At 45.5% G+C, this 26,204-nt stretch overlaps 1 protein-coding gene across 2 annotated transcripts in view; it reads left to right on the top strand.

Annotated features, from left to right (window-relative positions):
* Nucleotides 1-26,204, top strand: part of LOC311140538 (protein kinase C and casein kinase substrate in neurons protein 2-like) — a 38,546-nt gene that overhangs the window by 5,997 nt on the left and 6,345 nt on the right. For both annotated transcript variants that reach the window (XM_084175630.1, XM_084175631.1), the window contains exons 2-8: nucleotides 8,820-8,913; nucleotides 9,070-9,226; nucleotides 9,390-9,625; nucleotides 11,945-12,100; nucleotides 12,384-12,559; nucleotides 13,454-13,574; nucleotides 21,921-22,045. In XM_084175630.1, the coding sequence (XP_084031756.1) occupies nucleotides 8,857-8,913; nucleotides 9,070-9,226; nucleotides 9,390-9,625; nucleotides 11,945-12,100; nucleotides 12,384-12,559; nucleotides 13,454-13,574; nucleotides 21,921-22,045 (1,028 nt within the window). In that variant the 5' untranslated portion in view covers nucleotides 8,820-8,856. The remainder of the gene's footprint in view (nucleotides 1-8,819; nucleotides 8,914-9,069; nucleotides 9,227-9,389; nucleotides 9,626-11,944; nucleotides 12,101-12,383; nucleotides 12,560-13,453; nucleotides 13,575-21,920; nucleotides 22,046-26,204) is intronic.

The following is a 26,204-nucleotide window of genomic DNA, read 5'->3' on the forward strand; positions in this document are numbered from 1 at the left end:
TCTTCAAGTTGTAGAAACATCTCAAGGATGATCAATGGAAACAGGATGCACCTGAGCTCAATTTTGAGTCTCATAGCAAAGGGTCTGAATACTTATGTAGGTAAGGTGGATATATCTTTTTTTAAATAAATTAGCAAATATTTCTCAACCTGTTTTCGCTTTGTCGTTATGGGGTATTGTGTAAATTGCTGAGGATTTTTATTTATTTAATCAATTTTAGAATAAGGCTGTAATGTAACAAAATGTGGAAAAAGTCAAGGGGTCTGAATACTTTCCGAAGGCACTGTACACCATCACAAAGCCTACACTTGATTTAGGCTACATTATTGCATGCTAAATGTTTCTGATCAGTGACAGATGAGCAATACCACCTCCAATTATTTGCCCAGCCAGAGCATTAACCAAATATAACATGCAGAGAGCAATTCAGTGAAACAAAATCCCATTGATTAAGACAAGTCACAGGCTCTGGTTGGGAGTTGGCCCAGGCTACTAAGTGACTGTGAGTGAAGAGCAAAATAATCCACTTGTTAAACTACATAACATGCTGGAAACATTTTCTGATCAGTGCTAATAAATGAGTCAACTAGACAAAATGATCATGAGCAACACTCACTTCAGTTTATCTTACATTTCCACAGCCTAATTGTAGCCTAACCAATATCCAAATGGAGATTCAGTGAAAATAAAAATCTGACATTGATTGATTTATCAAGACGAGTCCCCACGCTTGTCTCAAAGCAGGGCAAACCGGTACTGAAATTGTTGAACACACTGGTAGGTTATTGCTTCAAATGTATTATAACAATTGGATAACTTTGGGAGTTTCAGTAAGCAACAATTTGATGCCTTCAATTGCATTAGGCTATTTTATTCCAATATTGTCATCATTCAGTGATATTTATTCCCACAGTAGTTACATTTACATTTTAGTCATTTAGCAGACGCTCTTATCCAGAGCGACTTACAGTTAGTGAGTGCATACATTATTTTTTATTTTTCATACTGGCCCCCCGTGGGAATCGAACCCACAACCCTGGCATTGCAAACGCCATGCTCTACCAACTGAGCTACATCCCTGCCGGCCATTCCCTACCCTGGACGACGCTGGGCCAATTGTGCGGCGCCCCATAGTTCTTTATGGCTCCATCCAGTTGTGGTTAAGAAAACGGTGTATGCGGTGGGCTATGTGAAGAGATGGGTGAAGTGACATTCCTCACAAAGTTTAGAACTGGCAGGAGGATAGTAGTAACGGGCGCTGCCTAGCAACCATCAAGAGCTAAGGATCGTAGTGCGTGCCAATGCCTCCTCAGCATTACGGCTACATTTCATACTAAGCCGTAGGCAGACCTTTACCGCAATCATGACTAGGTCGGTTGGCGGATATAAAAGTAGAGGCTTTGTCGCCGGCAATGCCTTTCATATATAAAGAAAAGACGCCAAAAAGTTGGCGGGAAAACGTCTTGGTTTGAAAGGTGTAGTTAGATAGCTTCTTCTTTCTGTTCCTCTTTCTCTTTTCCCCTCCCTCTGTTTTGTATTTTGTGGCCGGTGTGTGTGTGCCTAGTTACCTAGAGAAGCTGCCTAGTTACCTAGAGAAGCTGCCTAGTTACCTAGAGAAGCTGCCTAGTTACCTAGAGAAGCTGCCTAGTTACCTAGAGAAGCTGAGTGGACTTCACTCAGCACAGTCTGCCAGGAACAACATTGGGGGCCTAATTCCATTTTCCTCCTTCTCCCTGAAGTGTGTTTTCTCTCCCTGAAGGATTCAAAGGAATGAATTGCTTCCATGGTCATGCATAAGCTTTTATAGTTCTTCTGTTAAAAACATTTCAATTCGGCCCTATCCATGTAAGCCAATTTCCATGAGTGTAAGGGGTCACTCATAACAGAGGACAAAACAGAAAAAAAAGTTTGATAAAACTGCAGTTCCTCACAATAAAATGACAGCTCTTAATAAAGATTGTTTAAAAATGAAGACATCCTCTAGCCCACACTTGAACCAATTCATTGTTTTTCAATCCTTCGGTCCGTAAAGGTAACGGGGAGTGAAAGAGTGTACTTTATTAGGATCCCCATTAGCTGTTGCACAAGCAGCAGCTACTCTTCCTGGGGACCACATAAAACATCAAATGCATGACTGAGTACAGAAAGAACAGTTATAGACAAGAACAACAAAGGATATTATTACATTAACGTTAAAATAAAAAAGTTATATTGTCAAGGCACCAAGAGAGGAAAAAAACAACTATTTACTCACTTAATGCTATAGTGCATTCGGAAAGTATTCAGACCACTTCCCTTTTCCACATTTTGTTACGTTAGACTTTTTCTAAAATTGATTAAAATATTTTTTTCCCTCATCAATCTACACACAATACCCCATAATGACAAAGCGAAAACTGTTTTATTTTGTTGGTGCTAATGTATAAAAAAAAAAAAAAAAACATACCTTATTTACATAAGTATTCCAACCCTTTGGTATGAGACTCAAAATTGAGCTCAGGTGCATCCTGTTTCCATTGATCATCCTTGAGATGTTTCTACAACTTGATTCCGCCTGTTGTAAATTCAATTGATTGGACATGATTTGGAAAGGCACACACCTGTCTATATAAGGTCCCACAGTTGACAGTGCATGTCAGAGGAAAAACCAAACCATAAGGTCGAAGGAATTGTCCATAGAGTTCCGAGACAGGATTGTGTCGAGGCACAGATCTGGGGAAGGGTACCAAAACATTTCTGCAGCATTGAAGGTCCCCAAGAACACAGTGGCCTCCATCATTCTTAAATGGAAGAAGTTTGGAACCACCAAGACTCTTCCTAGATCTGGCCGCCCGGCCAAACTGAGCAATCGGGGGAACCCGATGGTCACTCTGACAGAGCTCCAGAGTTCCTCTGTGGAGATGGGAGAACCTTCCAGAAAGACAACCATCTCTGCAGCATGCCACCAATCAGGCCTTATGGTAGTGGCCAGACGGAAGCCACTCCTCAGTAAAAGGCACATGACAGCCCGCTTGGCTGGACTCTTTGTCAATTTTACGGACCTTCCTCCGACACCGCTTGGGAGTTCCTGGATGGCAGGGAGCTCGGCCTCAGTGATTTACTGGGCTGTCCGCACCACTCTCTAACGCTTTGCGGTCGAGGGTGGTGCAGTTGCCATACCAAGCGGTGATGCAGCCAGTCAAGATGCTCTCAATGGTGCAGCTGTAGAACATCCGAGGGCCCATGTCAAATCTTTTCAGCCTCCTGACGGGGAAAAGGTGCTGTTGTGACCTCTTCACGACTGTGCGGGTGTGTGTGGACCATGTTAAGTCCTTAGTGAACTGGACGCCATGAACACATCTGACCGTGATAACTGACCATCCAATATTACTCCTACAGTTCAGCTTCCTCAACTTGCTCAATGGTTCCAGTTGAGGTTTAGGTCTTAGAGAATGTTTTGAACCAAATCAAATCCTTTTAGTTTTAGATGTACTTAAGACCAGTTTATTGTTAATCACCCATTCTGATACTGACTGTAACTCCTTGTTAAGAGTCTGTGAGCTCACTGGCTTTGGGTGCTGACGTGCAGAGTGTGGAATCATCAGCATACATAGTCATTCTAGGTTCTTGTAAGACATTTGGCAAATAATTTGTAAAAAATAAAGAGTAACGGCCCAAGGCAACTGCCCTGAGGGACACTACTGATGTTAGAGAAGGCTGCACTGATATCTAACAAAACAGCTCCAACTATCATCTTATTATCCATTTATTTTAACCAGTCATCTGAGTCAGTCCAGTACAAGTTGAGTGTATGCATGTTGAGTCAGTAGTTAACTTGTTCTTTGAAAAATAGCATTGTATTTGTTCATCAGTTTACTAAGAACAAGCAGTAAACTGATTGGGCGGCTGTTAGTCAGCAAAGGGTGGTTTACTATTTTTAGGTAGTGGAATTACTTTAGCTTCCTTCCACGCCTTTGGACACTCCTTTTAGAGTTTGGTTAAAGACATGGCAAATAGGTAACAAATAGCAACCAAGTGCAGACTTTGGGGAGAATGGGGAAAGACTGAATTAGGCCTCTGTGTCTTAACCTCCTCAGAGTCGAGTGACGTTTAGTGGTTCAACTGTGTTCATAGTTCACCGCGGTCACTAACTCCACTTTGGTTTCCACCTTGGAGACAAAAGGGTGAATTGGCTGCATTCTTAAATCTGTGTTCATAGTTTCCTTAGGGGTCCATTCTATTTGGATTCTACTAATTGGCTTTGGGTTCATCTTGCAGTCTTCTCTATACATTTACGTTACGTCATTTAGCAGACGCTCTTATCCAGAGCGACTTACAGAAGCTTTTATAATATCTCCCGAGTGGCGCAGTGGTCTAAGGCACTGCATCGCAGTGCTAGGTTCGAATCCAGGCTCTGCTGTAGCCGGCCGCAACCGGGAGACCAATGGGGCGGCGCACAATTGGCCCAGCGTCGTCCAGGGTAGGGGAGGGAATGGCAGGCAGGGATGTAGCTCAGTTGGTAGAGCATGGCGTTTGCAATGCCAGGGTTGTGGGTTTGATTCCCACGGGGGGCCAGTATGAAAATAAAAAAAGAATAATGTATGCACTAACTGTAAGTTGCTCTGGATAAGAGCGTCTGCTAAATGACGTAAATGTAAAATTAGGGTTAAGTGCCTTGCTCAAGGACAAATCGGCAGATTTTTCACAGTCGGCTCGGGGATTCGGACCAGTGACCTTTGTTACTGGCCCAACACTCTTAACCACTAGGCTACCTGCCACCCTATACAGAGTTATTTTCCGTTAGGAAGTGTGTTGTTGTAGCCACTAGCCAGCTTTTAGTTTCTGTTAGGTTAGTTAGCCTCCAAAGATGAACATAGCCCTGCTAGTAGCAGTATAGAAACTTAGGCTGTTTACTCAATGAAAGGGTTTGCTCCATTTGTGTGCTCCATGAAAAGTGTCGAATCGATACAATAATAGGTTTTATAGAAGCCACTGAACAGGCACTGATCAGACATTGTGTGAATGGATCCACCAGGTCCACAAACGGGTGCTCTGAGCGTAATCCAACACAATTAATTTTTATAAAGTTACAAACGGGATTAGCTCAGCTGTAGAATGTTGTGGTCCATTCCATGCCCTGCTGTGTTCCATGGTTGTCATGGCAGCGATTGAGTGAGTGAAGGACAGGAACAGCTGAGAGAGATCTATGATTCCTCTGGTGGCCCCTTTTCTGGTGTGTGTGTGTGTGTGTGTGTTCAATTCAGATCACTTTTATTTCCTGGGAGGGAGCTTAATATGTGGTGATGAATGGTACATACAAGACACTTAACAACAGAACACAAACATGTAGGGTACAGTATAAAGGATTAGAAGCATTCTATGCAATCCCTGTGTGTGTATGTGTGCGTACACACACACACACACACACACACACACACACACACACACACACACACACACACACACATATATCAGAACTTCAGAGTTAAGGAGTTTGATGGATGTTGGCAAAACATAGAAGCTGCTCTCTTAGATTTGAATGGGAGAGCTCTATATGAGTTGCCTGCTGTGGCCATAATTACTGTGTCATCCGAGTACTTAATGAACATCATCTCTGGGTCTGAGCTCCTACAGTCATCTGTGTACAGGGTGAATAAAACAGGCCAGATGACAGAGCCTTGTGGTGATCCTGTACAGATGGTTCTGGAAGAGCTGCAGTAACCATTGAATCTGACCAGCTGTTCTCTATTTGTCAGGAAGGAGAGGACCCAGAAAATCTTGACATTCATGTTCTGGAGCTTTCGACCTGTTAAGTGAGGCTGGATTGTAACAAAGGCACTAGAGAAATGCACAAATACCATCCTGACGTATGTCTTTGGCTTCTCCAGGTGGGTGTGGGCACAGTGCGTTAGGGACAGAACTGCATCATCAACACCCCTGTGCCGCTTGTAAGCAAACTGGAGTGGGTCTGTATAAGAGCAAACCTGTTGTAGCTGGGAGAGAATCAGCCTTTCAAAGCTCTTCATCACTAGATGTTAAAGCTACAAGGCGGTAGTCATTGTTGCAGGAGGGGTTGCTCTTTTTAGTTACTGGGCATGTGGTGGACGATTTCCATATTGCTGGGATGGAGAAAACACATGGCATTTGCTTATGACAACCCTTTAGTAGGAGACCACTAATGTTGTCTGGCCCAGGGGCTTATGACAACCCTTTAGTAGGAGACCACTAATGTTGTCTGGCCCAGGGGCTTATGACAACCCTTTAGTAGGAGACCACTAATGTTGTCTGGCCCAGGGGCTTATGGCAACCCTTTAGTAGGAGACCACTAATGTTGTCTGGCCCAGGGGCTTATGACAACCCTTTAGTAGGAGACCACTAATGTTGTCTGGCCCAGGGGCTTATGGCAACCCTTTAGTAGGAGACCACTAATGTTGTCTGGCCCAGGGGCTTATGGCAACCCTTTAGTAGGAGACCACTAATGTTGTCTGGCCCAGGGGCTTATGACAACCCTTTAGTAGGAGACCACTAATGTTGTCTGGCCCAGGGGCTTATGACAACCCTTTAGTAGGAGACCACTAATGTTGTCTGGCCCAGGGGCTTATGACAACCCTTTAGTAGGAGACCACTAATGTTGTCTGGCCCAGGGGCTTATGACAACCCTTTAGTAGGAGACCACTAATGTTGTCTGGCCCAGGGGCTTATGACAACCCTTTAGTAGGAGACCACTAATGTTGTCTGGCCCAGGGGCTTATGGTAACCCTTTAGTAGGAGACCACTAATGTTGTCTGGCCCAGGGGCTTATGGCAACCCTTTAGTAGGAGACCACTAATGTTGTCTGGCCCAGGGGCTTATGGCAACCCTTTAGTAGGAGACCACTAATGTTGTCTGGCCCAGGGGCTTATGACAACCCTTTAGTAGGAGACCACTAATGTTGTCTGGCCCAGGGGCTTATGGCAACCCTTTAGTAGGAGACCACTAATGTTGTCTGGCCCAGGGGCTTATGGCAACCCTTTAGTAGGAGACCACTAATGTTGTCTGGCCCAGGGGCTTATGGCAACCCTTTAGTAGGAGACCACTAATGTTGTCTGGCCCAGGGGCTTTTTTTTATTTTATTTGTCCTTTTTAAATACAGCTTCCACGTCTTTTGGTTGCGGCTCAATATTTGTTACAGTGTGTGACATGTTAGATAGGTCAGAGATCAGCTCCTTCCTTTCCATTGCAAAGTCATGTTGGTCAAGTCTACAACAAAAACTGTTGATCATCAGCCTCGTTCTAATGTCGATGAAACTCACCTCACACGATCATTACCCTGACAGCACTTGAATATGAGCAGCACTGAAACTGAAGAAAAATCAGTGCAGTCTGCTGCCCATCTAGCCCTACGCGTGTGTGTGTGTCTGTGTGCGTACTAGAAAAGCACAACAGAGAGTGTGTGTTGGTTGAGTGTTGTGAAAGCCACTCTTGTCTGGCAGTCCCTCCTCCCTCCAGCCACTACAACCCTCTGTCTGTCCTCCAGCCCTAGCTGTGGTCTGGAGGCCATGGGCCACTGACCGCCAGGAAACACACACACACTCTTACACACAACCACTCACTCACAGCATGCATGTACACAGCACATACACTGTACACACATTGTGCCTTGCAAATGTGCGCGCTCTCATACATGTAAGCACTCACGCAGCCAGGACACAAGCATGCAGACACACTCACACAACGTCACTCCAAACTCCCCACTACCTGTGAAGCCTTACTCTGCTGCATCCCACCAAGAAACACTCACTCCTGTCAGTTTGCAGAGAGAGAGGGAGGGAAAGAGGGGGATGGAGAGAGGATAAGGGGCATACTTGGAAGCTGAAGATGGAAAAGAGGATGGAGAGAGCAGCGATAGAGAGAGAAATCAGACAGAGGGGGGGTAGAGCAAGAGAGGAGGAGGATGAAGGAGGAGAGGAACAGAGATCTTTCTGTCAGTGGAGTTCCGCTCCCATGTCACTCAGCACAAACGGAAGCTCCCCACAGTGTGTGCGCTAAAACGTCAGATAAGACACACACACTAGGCCGTCTGTGCCACCCTGCACAGAGATGTGTGTGTGTTGTTTTTTCCTGTGCAAGGCTTTTGAAATGGGTGAAGACACTCACCTGCTGTTTAGATTCACACCAGATTACAGATTGCACACTCCTATCTGTCTCGCTCCATTCACCTGCTTGTTAATTATTTCTCTCTCGGATCATATCTTTGGCAGTGGTCCCAGTTCAGCATTTCTCAGGAGTGTCATAGTGACAGTGTGATAATTACATTGCCTGGGTGTTGTTTGGAGCGTTTTATGATAACGGGCTACTTTTTCTAGTTGACTGAGAGAACACACAACAACAGAATGATCCTCAGCTCCCAGCTGCCACTTTGTGTCATATGATTGTAGTGAAACTAAAGTGTGCGTGCATGCATGACGGACTGATTAAAGTCAGCCTGTGAAATCTCTCTCTTTCTGTCTTCTGTTCTCTTTCTCACTGTCATACCCTTCATTTACAGGCTTCATTTTCCTACTCATGGAAAGAAATGAGTAGGCTAGTTGTCCTTGTGTGTGTTCGTTCGTACAGTATGTAGGCTAATGGCCCCACTAGGCCGTGCTGAAGCCAGGGGATCAGAGTATTAAGTCTGCCCCACACAGGGCTCTCTACACGTGGTAGAACACCAGACGCTCTCAGCACATCCCAGTGCCCTTGGAAAGATAGACAGACAGACAGGACCTAAGGAAGACTCAGCTAGGGTAGAAAGTAAAAAGTATTTTTAATGCAATAAACAAAGCCAGTCTGAAACAGCCAGTCTGCTGTGTGTGTTTCAGCCCCTGAGGACTGTGGGTACAGAGGGCAGCAGCAGCCATGTCCGGCTCCTATGATGACTCCATGATCGACGTCTCCAGTGACAGCTTCTGGGAGGTGAGACGGTAGACAACATACAGTATCTCACACACACTGAAAACATACCATTAACGAGCATATGTCATTATATGATATGCACGTAGCTGTACACTCACACAACTCCCACCCTGCCACACACGCCCACATCCTCTCACCTCCCCCCCACCCCCCCAGGTGGGGAACTACAAGCGGACAGTGAGGCGGGTGGACGATGGCAGTCGCCTGTGTAACGACCTGATGAACTGTCTCCATGAGCGGGCGCGCATCGAGAAGTCCTACGCACAGCAGCTCACAGAGTGGTCCAAACGCTGGAGACAGCTTATAGAGAAAGGTAGACACACACACACACACACACATTTCAGTGGTTCAAGCACTGAAGACAGGTGTGTGTTCCACTCCCTTTACCCCCTCTGTTCCCTTGGACTCTCAGTACCGCATTCTCCATCAGCGTGAGCATGCATGTGTGTTATTATCTAATCGTGTGCCACCCCCAGGCCCCCAGTACGGGACCCTGGAGCGGGCGTGGGGCGCCCTGTGCACGGAGGCGGAGAAGGTGAGCGAGCTCCACATGGAGGTGAAGGCGGCGCTGATGGGGGAGGACTTTGAGAAGCTCAAGGTGTGGCAGAGGGACTACTACCACAAACAGATGATCGGAGGCTTCAAGGAGACCAAGGAGGCTGACGACGGCTTCCGCAAGGCCCAGAAACCATGGGCCAAGAAACTGAAAGAGGTTAGGGAGTCATACAGACAGACACACACACAGACACACACAGACAATACACACGTGCAAGCACACGGGCATGCAGATACCCACCACTAAGCACACACACACACACAGCATCATGAAATGTAGTTAGATGTGGATTCGGAGTGACGAGCAAGAACACAGAACTAAGAAGCTCAGATGTAAAGAAACACATGCATCAGCTTTACCCTGCATTTATCAGTCCATTGATTTCTGCAATAGCCACCACAATTATTCCCATCACCCCTCAGTTCACTTGAACACATATCACTGACTCACTGCTTTGGCTGTTTTCAGCTCCTTCTCTCCTGGACTAGCGGCTATGCTGTACAACAAACAGGCCATTAGCGCTATATAAACAGGATATTTCATTAGAGTGTTGGCCATTCATAGGAAGCAGTGGCGTGTAACTTTCCACTGGCCACACAGGCAGCTACTGAGAAGGGGAAGGCCATTGCGTGTCGAACCGGCGCTCAGTTTCTCTGCTGCGGCATGATTTGTTATGGTGGGGGAAAGAATCTGGGCTGCTCTGCTGTGCTTTTGGCTAGTAGTAGTGCAGATGAACTGCAGCTTCTGTGACACACACACTCCCGCTTGCACAAACTGACACACACACTCAAATGACGTCTGACGTCACTTCTCCTCTGACCTGGGAGTTCTGGAACAGGCCTGTTTTGTTTCTGTCGCTATTTTAGTCGGCTGTTTACCGGGCTGGACGCGACCTTCCTGGTCAGAGTTTGTAGTGTACCAGTGTCACAACCTGAGACTTCCTGGTGTGTGTGTGTGAGATATGTCACAATAAGCCTCTTCCTGGTATTGTCATTGGGCGGTGACAGATTGGTAGAGTTGTGTGGGTTGGGTCAAGGAGGTAATTTATGTTCTTGAGGGCCAGACAGTGAGCAAATAGAGAGAGGAGATGGAAATGGGAAAACAGTCTTGTCTTAAAAGAAGAGGGTGGCATGGCCTTGTGTCTACTGCACGTGCGCACACACACACAAACTCATGTTTCATTCTCATCACATACACACACAAACAATTACACAGATAGAACACACACCATATTCCATATTTAAAATCTCACACTCAGCCTCACTCTGTCTTTTTCACACACACACACACACACACACACAACTTCTGTTTCTATTATATAATCAGAGCAAATGGCAGACAGGCTGTTCCCTCTGTTCTTTGACTAAGTGGCCTTTATCAGAGATCCCATGATAAGTGGGAGAGGAACATTGCTGCCACTCTGGCCCTGTCCCAAACAACAGGAACTAATGGCCTTGTCCACTTCTCTCATTCCTTAAAAATGGTGGAAGAGGCTTCCTCTTTCCATTTGATGTAGATTGAACCCCCCCCCCCTTTCCTCTCACCTTATTCTTTTGAATAATCAGCAACATAAGTGGACGCTTTTTGTGGTTTTATCCCCGCCCCATGGCAAAATGTGTAGAATGGCAACGAATCCCTTTGAAAACGGCCTATGTGGCATCGATATGACTCAAACAGTTATTCTAGTGTAAATATGAGAATTTTTGTCATATAGTCAGTCTCATCTAAAACAAAGTTTGGAAGATCCGTACGTCACAACGGGTAAATGAAGGTTGGGTTTTGATTTGACGATGTCCATTTTCCCACTAACATGGGGTGAACAGCTGCAGTGATTGCTCTCAATTCAATAGCATACAGTGAGACAGACCTTCCCAGCAGCTCCGACTTTGTTTACATAAGACAACACGTTGCGCATTCTTTTACTTGACAAATACTGCACCAAACACTTTAGATGTCAAATTGCACAACTAAAACATCCTCTGCAAAAACGTCAAAATGAATTACAGATTTATTGAGTTATCTTAGATTCATTCTGGGGATTTTGAGGAAGTGAAATAGGCTTCCTTGCCTACAGTGTCTTATGGAGGACAAACATAATTAATGAAACGCATAATCGGTCAGGAAACACACCTCCAAGACAAATCTTGTTTTTCTAGTGAGCAACAGAAAAACACACGTGCCAATCGGCGTGTTCAGTGGCTCTTTTAAAACTGCACATTTTTCTCTCCGCTGCCAAGTGGGGGGCCACAAATGTTTTGCCTGCGGGGTGGGGGGGCCCAGGCAAATCTTGCTTATGGCCCCCAAAAGGCTAGAGCCGGTCTTGTTCCTAAGCTTGTGTCTACCACTGAAAGGGTAGAATCATATTGAATAGTCACTTGGCTACTGCACAATGCTAACTTGGTTATCCATTGGCTACATAAGCATGATGTGATGATGTTAACCGCTGTACCTTACCTTCTCTGTGCCGTATGGCAGGTGGAGACGATGAAGAAGGCGTACCACGGGGCCTGTAAGGAAGAGAAGCTGGCCACAAGCCGGGAGAACAACAGCAAGATGGAGAACAACAGCAACCCTGAGGCCCAGAAGAAGCTGCAGGATAAGGTGGAGAAGTGCCAGCAGGAGATGGAGAAGGTAGGGATGAGGGGGGGGGGGGGGTCTGGAGAGCGGTGAGGGGGGCTGGGAAGGGGGGGTTACACTGGTGTAAAATCATCTCTACGTGGACGTGTGTTTTATGTCTATGTTGTGTGTCATGGCTGGAATGTGACTCTGTGACCATTGAGTATCTGGACAATATGGAGCAAATGTTTCAGCTGCGTATGTGCGTATGCATTGTGTGTGTGCGCTTGCCTGTGTGTATGTCTCCTTACCTGTGTGTGTGTGTGTGTGCTTCCCTCTATGATCCTCTGGGTCCCAGACTAAGGAGCGCTATGAGAAGTCTCTGGAGGAGCTGGACAAGATAACTCCCCAGTACATGGAGAACATGGAGCAGGTGTTTGAACAGTGGCAGCAGTTTGAGGACAAACGCATCACCTTCTTCAAAGCGCTTCTGCTGGAAGTCAAGCATCACCTCGACCTCTCCACCAATCACAAGTAGGCTATGACACCTCCACCAATCACAAGTAGGCTATGACACCTCCATCAATCATAAGTAGGCTAAGACACCTACACCTCTCCATCAATGACGAGTAAGACCCCTCCACCAATTATAAGTAAGACTCTTCTGCATCTCCACAAATCCCTAGTAAGACACCTCCACCTCTCCACAAATCCCTAGTAAGACACCTCCACCTCTCCACAAATCACTAGTAAGACACCTCCACCTCTCCACAAATCACTAGTAAGACACCTCCACCTCTCCACAAATCACTAGTAAGACACCTCCACCTCTCCACAAATCACTAGTAAGACGCCTCCACCTCTCCACAAATCACTAGTAAGACGCCTCCACCTCTCCACAAATCACTAGTAAGACACCTCCACCTCTCCACAAATCACTAGTAAGACACCTCCACCTCTCCACAAATCACTAGTAAGAAACCTCCACCTCTCCACAAATCACTAGTAAGACACCTCCACCTCTCCACAAATCACTAGTAAGACACCTCCACCTCTCCACAAATCACTAGTAAGACACCTCCACCTCTCCACAAATCACTAGTAAGACACCTCCACCTCTCCACAAATCACTAGTAAGACACCTCCACCTCTCCACAAATCACTAGTAAGAAACCTCCACCTCTCCATATCAATTCCAAATGGACCCCTAGCCTCTGCATCCTATGCACTCTAAGCCTCATAGCTTGATTTGCCTTCTGATTGGCTGCTATTCAATTATCTTATATCTACAGGAGTGGCTAGGGAGTAGGGGATAAGGGTCCATTTGGATTTCAGCCTCTACAACCCAGATCTACCTAGAGGGGGGGATTTGGGATTGGACATCATTAGGATCTCTCTCTCCTCTCTTCCTGTTCTCTACCTCTCTAGATTCCAGACAGTTTTCCACACGTTGGAGGACACTATCTCTGCTGCTGATGCTGAGGAGGACCTCAAGTGGTTCCGCTCCAACCACGGTCCTGGCATGCCCATGAACTGGCCCCAGTTTGAGGTACGGGGAGAGGGATGAGGGAGAAGGATGGGAGATGAATGTGAGAGAGAGAGAGAGAGAGGGGTTTAGCTCCAATGAACTGGCCCCAGTTTGAGGTACAGGTATTGGGAGAGTATTGAGGAAATGAAAGATGGGAGAGAGAGTGGCTCAGTGTCAGTGAACGGTTCTGAGTTTGAGGTACATGGTGAGGCGAGAGAAGGTAGGCGAGAGAAGGGGAGAGCGAATGGTTCAGCTCCAATGAACTTGAAGGTAATATATTAAAACTGCTACTTTGAGAGAGGAAGAAGGAGGGAGTTCTCCAAGCCATACCCATGGACCGACTCTAGTAAATAAATAACTTTAGAAATCAGGTTACAGTAGATTGAGACGAAGTTAGTCAGCCTATCGGTCAGTCAGTCCTTCATGTCCTCAGGAGCAGTTTCAGTACATTACAACCAGATCAGAGCGATCCGGTGTTATCTTAGATTCTCTTCCCCTATTAGATTATCTTTCCCTTCATACGAACAGAAACTGAAAGCGCACATTATTCAGCCGAACGTCTTGCTTCCGGACAAGCTAAACACCTTCTTCGCCCGCTTTGAGGATAATACAGTGCCACTGACGCGGCCCTCTACCAAGGACTGTGGGCTCTCCTTCTCCGTGGCCGACGTGAGTAAGACATTTAAGCGTGTTAAGCCTCGCAACGTTGCCGGCCCAGACGGCATCCCTAGCCGCGTCCTCAGAGCATGCACAGACCAGCTGGCAGGTGTGTTTACGGATATATTCAATCTCTCCCTATCCCAGTCTGCTGTCCCCACTTGCTTCAAGATGTCCACCATTGTCCCTGTACCCAAGAAAGCAAAGGTAACTGAACTAAATGACTATCGCCCCGTAGCACTCACTTCTGTCATCATGAAGTGCTTTGAGAGACTAGTCAAGGATCATACCACCTCTACGTTACCTGCCACCCTAGACCCACTTCAATTTGCTTACCGCCCCAATAGATCCACAGACGATGCAATCGCCATCACACTGCACACTGCCCTATCCCACCTGGACAAGAGGAATACAGTGCCTTGCAAAAGTATTCATCACCCTTGGCGTTTTTCCTATTTTGTTGCATTACAACCTGTAATTTTAATTGATTTTTATTTGGATTTCATGTAATGGACATACACAAAATAGTCCAAATTGGTGACGCGAAATGAAAAACATAACTTGTTTAAAAAAATTCAAAACAATTAATAACGGAAAAGTGGTGCGTGCATATGTATTCACCCCCTTTGCTATGAAGCCCCTAAATAAGATCTGGTGCAACCAATTACCTTCAGAAGTCACATATATAGTTAAATAAAGTCAACCTGTGTGCAATCTAAGTGTCACATGATCTCAGTATATATATACCTGTTCTGATAAGCCCCAGAGTCTGCAACACCACTAAGCAAGGGGCACCATTTACATTTTACATTTACATTTTAGTCATTTAGCAGACGCTCTTATCCAGAGCGACTTACAGTTAGTGAATACATATATTTTTTTTTTATACTGGCCCCCCGTGGGAATCGAACCCACAACCCTGGCGTTGCAAACGCCATGCTCTATCAACTGAGCTACATCCCTGCCGGCCATTCCCTCCCCTACCCTGGACGACGCTGGGCCAATTGTGCACCGCCCATGAGTCTCCCGGTCGCGGCCGGCTGCGACAGAGCCTGGATTCGAACCAGGATCTCTAGTGGCACAGTTAGCACTGCGATGCAGTGCCTTAGACCACTGCGCCACTCAGGAGACACCACCAAGCAAGCGGCACCATGAAGACCAAGGAGCTCTCCAAACAGGTCAGGGACAAAGTTGTGGAGAAGTACGGATCAGGGTTGGGTTATAAAAAAATATCAGAAACTTTGAACATCCCATGGAGCAACATTTAAATTATAAAAAAATGGAAAGAATATGGCACCACAACAAACCTGCCAAGAGAGGGCCGCCCACCAAAACTCACGGACCAGGCAAGGAGGGCATTAATCATAGAGGCAACAGAGAGACCAAAGATTACCCTGAAGGAGCTGCAAAGCTCCACAGCGGAGATTGGAGTATCTGTCCATAGGACCACTTTAAGCTGTACACTCCACAGAGCTGGGCTTTACGGAAGAGTGGCCAGAAAAAAAGCCATTGCTTAAAGAAAAAAATAAACAAACACATTTGGTGTTCGCCAAAAGGCATGTGGGAGACTCCCCAAACATATGGAAGAAGGTACTCTGGTCAGATGAGACTAAAATTGAGCTTTTTTGCCATCAAGGAAAACGCTATGTCTGGCGTAAACCCAACAACTCTCATCACCCCGAGAACACCATCCCCACAGTGAAGCATGGTGGTGGCAGCATCATGCTGTGGGGATGTTTTTCATCGGCAGGGACTAGGAAACTGATCAGAATTGAAGGAATGATGGATGGCGCTAAATACAGGGATATTCTTGAGGGAAACCTGTTTCAGTCTTCCAGAGATTTAATAATAATATGCCAGAGATTTGAGACTGGGACGGAGGTTCACCTTCCAGTTAGACAATGACCCTAAGCATACTGCTAAAGCAACACTTGAGTGTTTTAAGGGGAAACATTTAAATGTCTTGGAATGGCCTAGTCAAAGCCCAGACCTCAATCCAATTGAGAATCTGTGGGATGACTTAAAGATTGCTGTACACAAGCGGAACCCATCCAACTTGAAGGAGCTGGAGCAGTTTTGCCTTGAAGAATGGGCAAAAATCCCAGTGGCTAGATGGGCCAAGCTTATAGAGAGACTTGCAGCTGTAATTGCTGCAAAAGGTGGCTCTACAAATTATGGACTTTGGGGGGGTGAATAGTTATGCACGCTCAAGCTTATTTCTTGTTTGTTTCACAATGAAACATATTTTGCATTTTCAAAGTGGTAGGCATGTTGTGTAAATCACAAACCCCCAAAAATCCATTTTAATTCCAGGTTGTAAGGCAACAAAATAGGAAAAATGCAAAGGGGGGGTGAATACTTTTGCAAGCCACTGTACCTATGTAAAAATGCTGTTCATTGACTAGCTCAGCATTCAACACCATAGTACCCTCCAAGCTCATTAAGCTCGAGGCCCTGGGTCTGAACCCCGCCCTGTGCAACTGGGTCCTGGACTTCCTGACGGGCCGCCCCCAGGTGGTGAAGGTAGGAAACAACACCTCCACTTCGCTGATCCTCAACACTGGGGCCCCACAAGGGTGCATGCTCAGCCCCCTCCCGTACTCCCTGTTCACCCATGAATGCGTGGCCAAGAACGCCTCCAACTCAATCATCAAGTTTACAGACTACACAACAGTAGTAGGCTTGATTACCAACAATGACGAGACAGCCTACAGGGAGAAGGTGAGGGCTCTGGGAGTGTGGTGCCAGAAAAATAACCTCTCACTCAACATCAACAAAACAAAGAAGATGATTGTGGAAAGCTTCATGGTCCTCGGTGTACACATCACTGAACTGAAATGGTCCACAAACAGCGCCTCTTCAACCTCCAGGAGGCTGAAGAAATTTGGCTTGGCACCTAAAACCCTCACAAACTTTTACAGATGCACAATTGAGAGCATCCTGTCGGGCTGTGTCACCACCTGGTACGGCAACTGCACCGCCCGCAACCGCAGGGCTCTCCAGAGGGTGGTGCGGTTTGCCCAATGCATTACCGGGGGCAAACTATCAGCCCTCCGGGACACCTACAGCACCCGATGTCACAGGAAGGCCAAAAAGATAATCAAGGACAACAACCACCCGAGCCACTGCCTGTTCACCCTGCTATCATCCAGAATGCGAGGCCATCAGACTGTGAAATAGCCTTCACTAGCACATTAGAGGCTGCTGCCTATATACATAGATTATAAATAACTGGCCACTTTAATAAAGGGAACACTAGTCACTTGAATAATGTTTACATATCTTGCATTACTCATCTCATATGTATATACTGTATTCTATACTATTCTACTGTATCTTAGTCTGTGCCGCTCTGACATTGCTCGTCCATATATTTATATATTCTGAATTCCATTGCTTTACTTAGATTTGTGTGTATTGGGTATATGTTGTGAAATTGTTAGATATTACTTGTTCGATATTACTGCACTGTCGGAGCTAGAAAAGCATTTAGCTACACCCGCAATAACATCTGCTAAACACGTGTATGTGACCAATAAGATTTTATTTGATCATTCATTTGCAAACCAAATCTGAAGAGGGAACACAATGTTTATCTTGGTGAGGAGCTTGACAACTGTAGGGATGAAAACTGCTGCTGGTGTTAAATTGGTATTAAGAACTCAAAAAGATTTATGGCTCTGTGGAAAGATTCCATTAGAACTACTCTTCCCACTCCGAGAGCTAGCTTGCCATTTCTCCCTCTAGGTCAGGGGTGTTAAGTCATTTTGCCTCGGGGGCTGCATTCACTCTTCAACGAGGTCCGAAGGGTCGCGCTGAAAATGTTATATTTCCATGTCGTCAGAATTTTCAAAAATAGTCCCCTATCCATCGTTTTTGGAATTTGATGCTCCCTGAATGTCTAGTGATTATTAGTGAACTGGACAGTCAAGAAACGGTATGAATATAGATCCATTATAATTTCTACACTGTTTCGATTTTGATTTTAGTCATTTTAAAGTGTATTGAGTTCGTTGTCAATACACCCCCCCTCCCCCACACACATAATTTTTTACTCAAACCAACCACGGGCCAGATTGGACCCCCTCTCAGTCCAAAGCATTTTGTTGACATAGAGTTTTACTTAAAGATATAGTAAGGGCACAGTGTGACATGTTGTACCACACAAAAGCCCATTGTGACAGAGTGTGCAATCTCCCTAGTGTTTTTCTGTAATTTGACAGGAGATGCACACAGACACACACCAAACCTGTCTGTCAGGTTGTACCGAACACTGACTTATCAATGCACAGACCGTAACCAAGCTCTATCCAAGAGGAACTGATATCACTGTCAAAACAAAGTCATGGAGTATTATTCGGTTGGTGTCAAACCATGTTACAAAACAACAGATGGAAAAGCAAGGTATAGAATGGACACAATTATCTTTCAATATTACTCTGTACCGCACTACACTCTGTTAATTTATCTCCCATAGGAAGTTGAAGTGTTGAATCAGGTGTGCTAGTGCTGGGCTAAAGCAAATACACTGCTCAAAAAAATAAAGGGAACACTTAAACAACACAATGTAACTCCAAGTCAATCACACTTCTGTGAAATCAAACTGTCCACTTAGGAAGCAACACTGATTGACAATACATTTCACATGCTGTTGTGCAAATGGAATAGACAACAGGTGGAAATTATAGGCAATTAGCAAGACACCCCCAATAAAGAAGTGGTTCTGCAGGTGGTGACCACAGACCACTTCTCAGTTCCTATGCTTCCTGGCTGATGTTTTGGTCACTTTTGAATGCTGGCGGTGCTTTCACTCTAGTGGTAGCATGAGACGGAGTCTACAACCCACACAAGTAGCTCAGGTAGTGCAGCTCATCCAGGATGGCACATCAATGCGAGCTGTGGCAACAAGGTTTGCTGTGTCTGTCAGCGTAGTGTCCAGAGCATGGAGGCGCTACCAGGAGACAGGCCAGTACATCAGGAGACGTGGAGGAGGCCATAGGAGGGCAACAACTCAGCAGCAGGACTGCTACCTCCGCCTTTGTGCAAGGAGGAGCAGGAGGAGCACTGCCAGAGCCCTGCAAAATGACCTCCAGCAGGCCACAAATGTGCATGTGTCTGCTCAAACGGTCAGAAACAGACTCCATGAGGGTGGTATGAGGGCCCGACGTCCACAGGTGGGGGTTGTGCTTACAGCCCAACACCGTGCAGGACGTTTGGCATTTGCCAGAGAACACCAAGATTGGCAAATTCGCCACTGGCGCCCTGTGCTCTTCACAGATGAAAGCAGGTTCACACTGAGCACGTGACAGACGTGACAGTCTGGAGACGCCATGGAGAACGTTCTGCTGCCTGCAACATCCTCCAGCATGACCGGTTTGGTGGTGGGTCAGTCATGGTGTGAGGTGGCATTTCTTTGGGGGGCCGCACAGCCCTCCATGTGCTCGCCAGAGGTAGCCTCAGACCCCTTGTGAGACCATATGCTGGTGCGGTTGGCCCTGGGTTCCTCCTAATGCAAGACAATGCTAGACCTCATTTGGCTGGAGTGTGTCAGCAGTTCCTGCAAGAGGAAGGCTATGGACTGCTATGGACTGGCCCGCCCGTTCCCCAGACCTGAATCCAATTGAGCACATCTGGGACATCATGTCTCGCTCCATCCACCAACGCCACGTTGCACCACAGACTGTCCAGGAGTTGGCGGATGCTTTAGTCCAGGTCTGGGAGGAGATCCCTCAGGAGACCATCCGCCACCTCATCAGGAGCATGCCCAGGTGTTGTAGGGAGGTCATACAGGCACGTGGAGGCCACACACACGACTGAGCCTCATTTTGACTTGTTTTAAGGACATTACATCAAAGTTGGATCATCCTGTAGTGTGGTTTTCCACTTTAATTTTGAGGGTGACTCCAAATCCAGACCTCCATGGGTTGATAAATTTGATTTCCATTGATAATTTTTGTGTGATTTTGTTGTCAGCACATTCAACTATGTAAATAAATAAGTATTTAATAAGATTATTTCATTCATTCAGATCTAGGATGTGTTGTTTTAAGTGTTCCCTTAATTTTTTTGAGCAGTTTATGTGCCCCCTGGTATGGATTAAGAAACACTGATTTAGCACACACTCTCACTTCATGTAGGTTCATTCAGTAATTAAAAACAAGCATTTGACTGCGTAGAATCTCTTCAGACATCGATGTTGGTAGTAGGGTTAGGGTAGAAGAAGAAGAGTAGAAGAAGAGCATTTCAAATGACCATAACACAAACACCACATCAAAACAACACTAAATGAAGAGTAACATTTATCACAAGACACCTCTTCATGATCAAAGACTAACTAATACTGTGCTTAGATGTGTTCCTTTGGATCTAAAAGCACTGTTCTTTAAATGGCTGTTCTTTACTTGGAAATAATGTTCCTGTCTTGTCCACCCCCCACCCCCCACCCCCCACCCCCCCCACCCCCAGGACTGGTCCTGCTCCCCTAGGTCCATAAGGTCCATTGTAGTGAGTTTTGCATGGGAAGGACTGTTCTATCACCGTGGTTCCTGGGGGAGGGTCACTTATCTCACTCTCCTTCCTCTGTTTGCGTCTTCTCTCTCTTTCTGTGTGTGTGTGTGTGTTCGGTTTATGTGTGCCCATTCTGGCCCTCCTAATCCTTTACGAGGAGCGCCTTCAAACACACAAGGAAGTGCACGCGCGCACACACACACACACACACACACACACACACACACACACACACACACACACACACACACACAAGTTTGATGAATGGCCTCTGCACCACGTCTGTCGAGTATGACCCGTGTGGGGATGTGTGTGTGACTGCCCCCTCCCTTCCTCCCCCTGTCTAATCCTATGGATGTTTATGTCTTCCTGGACGTCTGGATTCCAGAACACTCCCTCTCTCATCCTTCTCTCGTTCAGAGTTCCTCTCTTTAACCTTTCACCCCGTGGTGACCTCTGACCTCGTGTCAGCCCCTATGAACCCTGCAGGGGGTCACATGATGTCTGCCAGGTCGTGTGATGTCATTTGACCCTCTGGGTTCACCAGTCAGGCCCTGAGACTGACCTTTGAACTTCGAGAACAGCAAACGTATTATATCTGTGGGAACAGGGAGTGACTTGGGAAAAGGTAGAACTATAAGTGAAATGTAACCTCCATAGAGCTGTAGTAAGTCTAGGGATAAAGTGGCAGTATTGGACCATGTTAAAGTTTGTGTGTCTGTCTGTGGGCTTGCATTGCATAATGTTCTCCTAACGTTGGGATGAGGTTCTGTTGGTGTTGGTTGGGATAATGTTTTGATTCAAGCCCACTCCTTAGCTTCTGGTGGAGGTGTGTGGTGGCTCGGTGCTATGTCTGTCTTAATGGTGATGGATGTGTTTCTCTTAACTACACACACACACACACACACACACTCAGTACTCCACAGCCCTGGTCTTCAGTGTTTAGTCACAGCCTGAGAAATGTTTGCCTAACGTTACCTAGTGAGTGTGTGTGTGTTAGAGCATCAAACTTCCAATGAGTGTGCACTTGGGTGTAAGTGTGTGCATTATTTAAATGCTTGTCCTTAGTGTAGTATTGTTGCTAAGACAAGCAGTTTTAGTTACTAATGTTTGAACATTGATGCTGAATCCGTTGAGCTGAGCATGTGAATCATGTTCATCTGTGTCCAAGGGTACATGACTAATTGTGTGTGTGTGTCACAGGACTGGTCCATAGACTTGAACCGTACACTGAGTCGGCGAGAGACTAAGAAGAAGCCTTCCGATGGAGTCACCCTGACGGGCATCAGCCAAATGGAAGAGCAGCAGGCAGCTAAGAGCAGCAGCAGGTAACCACACACACACACACTGTCAGGAAGTGGGAAGACATTTATCAAGGTGCAGTAGATAAACAAACATGTCGGAAGGCCAGTGAAAGAATGTAGCTTCCAATACTCTCTTACCACTGCCACACACACAAACATTCCACACACCACTTCCAAATCTAAACATCATAGTTACTGTTCCTCCACAACAAGGCTCTCTGCTGCTGATCGGGAGCGCTGGTAAAGCATTCCGGAGAATAGCCTTTGGAATGACGTCTTTCACCACTGAGCTGTTGCCATGGTCACAGTAAACATTCCTGTAACAAGCCCTGAGAAAACAGAGCTGCCCCACTGACTGTAACGGTTGCACAATGGTTGTTTAATGGTTGCACACTGGTGAATTGACTCCAAACATGCCCCATGGTGTGTGTAGGGTGTGTACTGGGGGAGTGTGTGTGTTAGTGGACACTGGAGGAGAAGAGGGGAGTTAATAAGAGGAATGTGAAGCACGCAAAGCATTTGACCCTTTGGTATCCATCAGATGTGCATACTGCCAAACATGGGTCTGCCTCGCACTACCAGCATAAGAGACACGTACTCTGTCACGTCACTTCTACAGTACGGTCTGTGTCTACAGGGGTGAAGGGGTGTGTGTGTCCATCAAAATTAGTTGGACTTACAGTGGAAATTAATTTTCACAGCTCACGACAACACAAACAATAGACTACAAACAATGGCCATATAAGGAAAAGGGCATAACCTCACTCCTTCCTTATCATGTTCATGCATTATGAGAGTTGGTCCACATTCCTGCGCCCTAGCAAAATCAGAGATACAACCACTACAAGGGATAGCACAGTCGCGGTCAAAGGTTTTGAGAATGACACAAGGATTGGTCTTCACAAAGTTTGCTGCTTCAGTGTTTTTAGATATTTTTGTCAGATGTTACTATGGTATAATTACAAGCATTCCATAAGTGTCAAAGGCTTTTTATTGACAATTACATTAAGTTTATGCAAAGAGTCAATATTTGCAGTGTTGACCCTTCTTTTTCAAGACCTCTGCAATCCGCCCTGGCATGCTGTCAATTAACTTCTGGGCCACAAGTTCTCAATGGGATTAAGGTCTGGGGAGTTTCCTGGCCATGGATCCAACATTTCAATGTTTTGTTCCCCGAGCCACTTAGTTATCACTTTTGCCTTATGGCAAGGTGCTCCATCATGCTGGAAAAGGCATTGTTCGTCACCAAACTGTTCTTGGATGGTTGGGAGAAGTTGCTCTCGGAGGATGTGTTGGTACCATTCTTTATTCATGGCTGTGTTCTTAGGCAAAATTGTGAGTGAGCCCACTCCCTTGGCTGAGAAGCAACCCCACACATGAATGGTCTCAGGATGCTTTACTGTTGGCATGACACAGGACTGATGGTAGCGCTCACCTTGTCTTCTCCGGAGAAGGTGTTTTCCGGATGCCCCAAACAATCGGTAAGGGGATTCATCAGAGAAAATGACTTTACCCCAGTCCTCAGCAGTCCAATCCCTGTACCTTTTGCAGAATATCAGTCTGTCCCTGATGTTTTTACTGGAGAGAAGTGGCTTCCTCGCTGCCCTTCTTGACACCAGGCCATCCTCCAAAAGTCTTCGCCTCACTGTGCGTGCAGATGCACTCCCACCTGCCTGCTGCCATTCCTGAGCAAGCTCTGCACTGGTGGTGCCCCGATCCCGCAGCTGAATTAACTTTAGGAGACAGTCCTGGCGCTTGCTGGACTTTCTTGAGCGCCCTGAAGCCTTTTTCACAACAATTGAACCTCTCTCCTTGAAGTTCTTGATGATCTGATAAATGGTTGATTTAGGTGCAATCTTACTAGCAGCAATATCCTTGCCTGTGAAGCCCCTTTTGTGCAAAGCAATGATGACGGCACGTGTTTCCTTGCAGGTAACCATGGTTAAGAGGAAGAACAATGATTTCAAGCACCACCATCCTTTTTAAAGCTTCCAGTCTGTTATTCTAACTCAATCAGCATGACAGAGTGATCTCCAGCCTTGTCCTCGTCAACATTCTCACCTGTGTTAACGAGAGAATCACTGAAATGTTGTCAACTGGTCCTTTTGTGGCAGGGCTGAAATGCAGTGGAAATGTTTTTGGGCGATTTAAGTTCATTTTCATGGCAAAGAGGGACTTTGCAATTAATTGCAATTCATCTGATCACTCTTCATAACATTCTGGAGTATATGCAAATTTCCATTATAAAAACTGAGGCAGCAGACTTTGTGAAAATTAATATTTGTGTCATTCTCAAAATGTTTGACCACGACTGTACATCTATCGAGCTATCCCCCTTAAAGGGAAAGTACATCTATCTAACAATCCCCCCTTAAATTGATAGTTTACTGCTATATGGGCATTTTTTAATAATTTGTTCACTTTAAAAGTTGTTTATGGGCAACTAACTATCGAGTATTATTTATTTATTTATTTATATATATATATATATATATATATATATATATATATATATATATATATATATATATATACACACACAGACAGACAGTACCACCTACTCATTCAAGGGTTTTTCTTAATTTTTACTATTTTCTACATTGTAGAATAATAGTGAAGACATCAGAACTATGAAATAACACATATGGAATCATGTAGTAACCAAAAAAGTGTTAAACAAATCAAAATATATTTCAAACATTCAAAGATTCTTCCAAGTAGCCACCCTTTGCCTTGATGACAGCTTTGCACACTCTTGGCATTCTCTCAACCAGCTTCACCTGGAATGCTTTTCCAACAGTCTTGAAGGAGTTCCCACATATAATGAGCACTTGTTGGCTGCTTTTCCTTCACTCTGCGGCCCAACTCATCCCAAACCATCTCAATTTAGTTGAGGTCGGGGGATTGTGGAGGCCAGGTCATCTGATGCAGCACTCAATCACTCTCCTTCTTGGTAAAATAGCCCTTACACAGCCTGTAGGTGTGTTGGGTCATTGTCCTGTTGAAAAACAAATGATAGTCCCACTAAGCGCAAACCAGATGGGATGGCTTATCGCTGCAGAATGCTGTGGTAGCCATGCTGGTTAAGTGTGCCTTGAATTCTAAATAAATCACTGACCGTGTCACCAGCAAACCACCCCCACACCATCACACCACCTCCTTCATGGTGGGAACCACACATGCAGAGATCATCCGTTCACCTACTCTGTGTCTCACAAAGACACGGCGGTGGAACCAAAAATCTCAAATTTGGACTCATCAGACCAAAGGACAGATTTCCACCGGTCTAATGTCCATTGCTCATGTTTCTTAGCCCAAGCAAGTCTCTTCTTATTATTGTTGTCCTTTAGTAGTGGTTTCTTTGCAGCAATTCGACCATGAAGGCCTGATTCACGCAGTCTCCTCTGAACAGTTGATGTTCAGATGTCTGTTACTTGAACTCTGTGAAGCATTTATTTGGGCTGCAATCTGAGGTGCAGTTAACTCTAATGAACATATCCTCTGCAGCAGAGGTAACTCTGGGTCTTCCTTTCCTGTGGTGGTCCTCATGAGAGCCAGTTTCATCATAGCGCTTGATGGTTTTTGCGACTGCACTTTAAGAAACGTTCAAAGTTCTTAATTTTCCGGATTGACTGACCTTCATGTCTTAAAGTAATGATGGACTGTAATTTCTCTTTGCTTATTTGAGCTGTTCTTGCCATAATATGGACTTGGTCTTTTACCAAATAGGGCTATCTTCTGTATACCACCCCTTCCTTGTCATAACACAACTGATTGGCTCAAACGCATTAAGAAGGAAAGAAATTCCACATTCACTTTTAACAAGGCACACCTGTTAATTGAAATGCATTCCAGGTGACTACCTCCATGAAGCTGGTTGAGAGAATGCCAAGAGTGTGCAATGCTGTCATCAAGGCAAAGGGTGGCTACTTGGACTTTTTTGGTTACTACATGATTCCATATGTGTTATTTCATAGTTTTGATGTCTTCACTATTATTCTACAATGTAGAAAATAGTAAAAATAAAGAAAAACCCTTGAATGAGTAGGTGTGTCCAAACTTTTGACTGGTACTGTATATATATCTACAAAGTACAGGTCTAGGATCAGCTTACCTTCCACAAACCTTAACCTTAACCATTAGGGGGGAAATACAAAACTGACCCTAGATCGATGTCTAGGGT

This window comes from Coregonus lavaretus (assembly GCF_964263955.1).
Source record: "Coregonus lavaretus genome assembly, chromosome: 13".
Lineage (NCBI taxonomy): Eukaryota > Metazoa > Chordata > Actinopteri > Salmoniformes > Salmonidae > Coregonus > Coregonus lavaretus.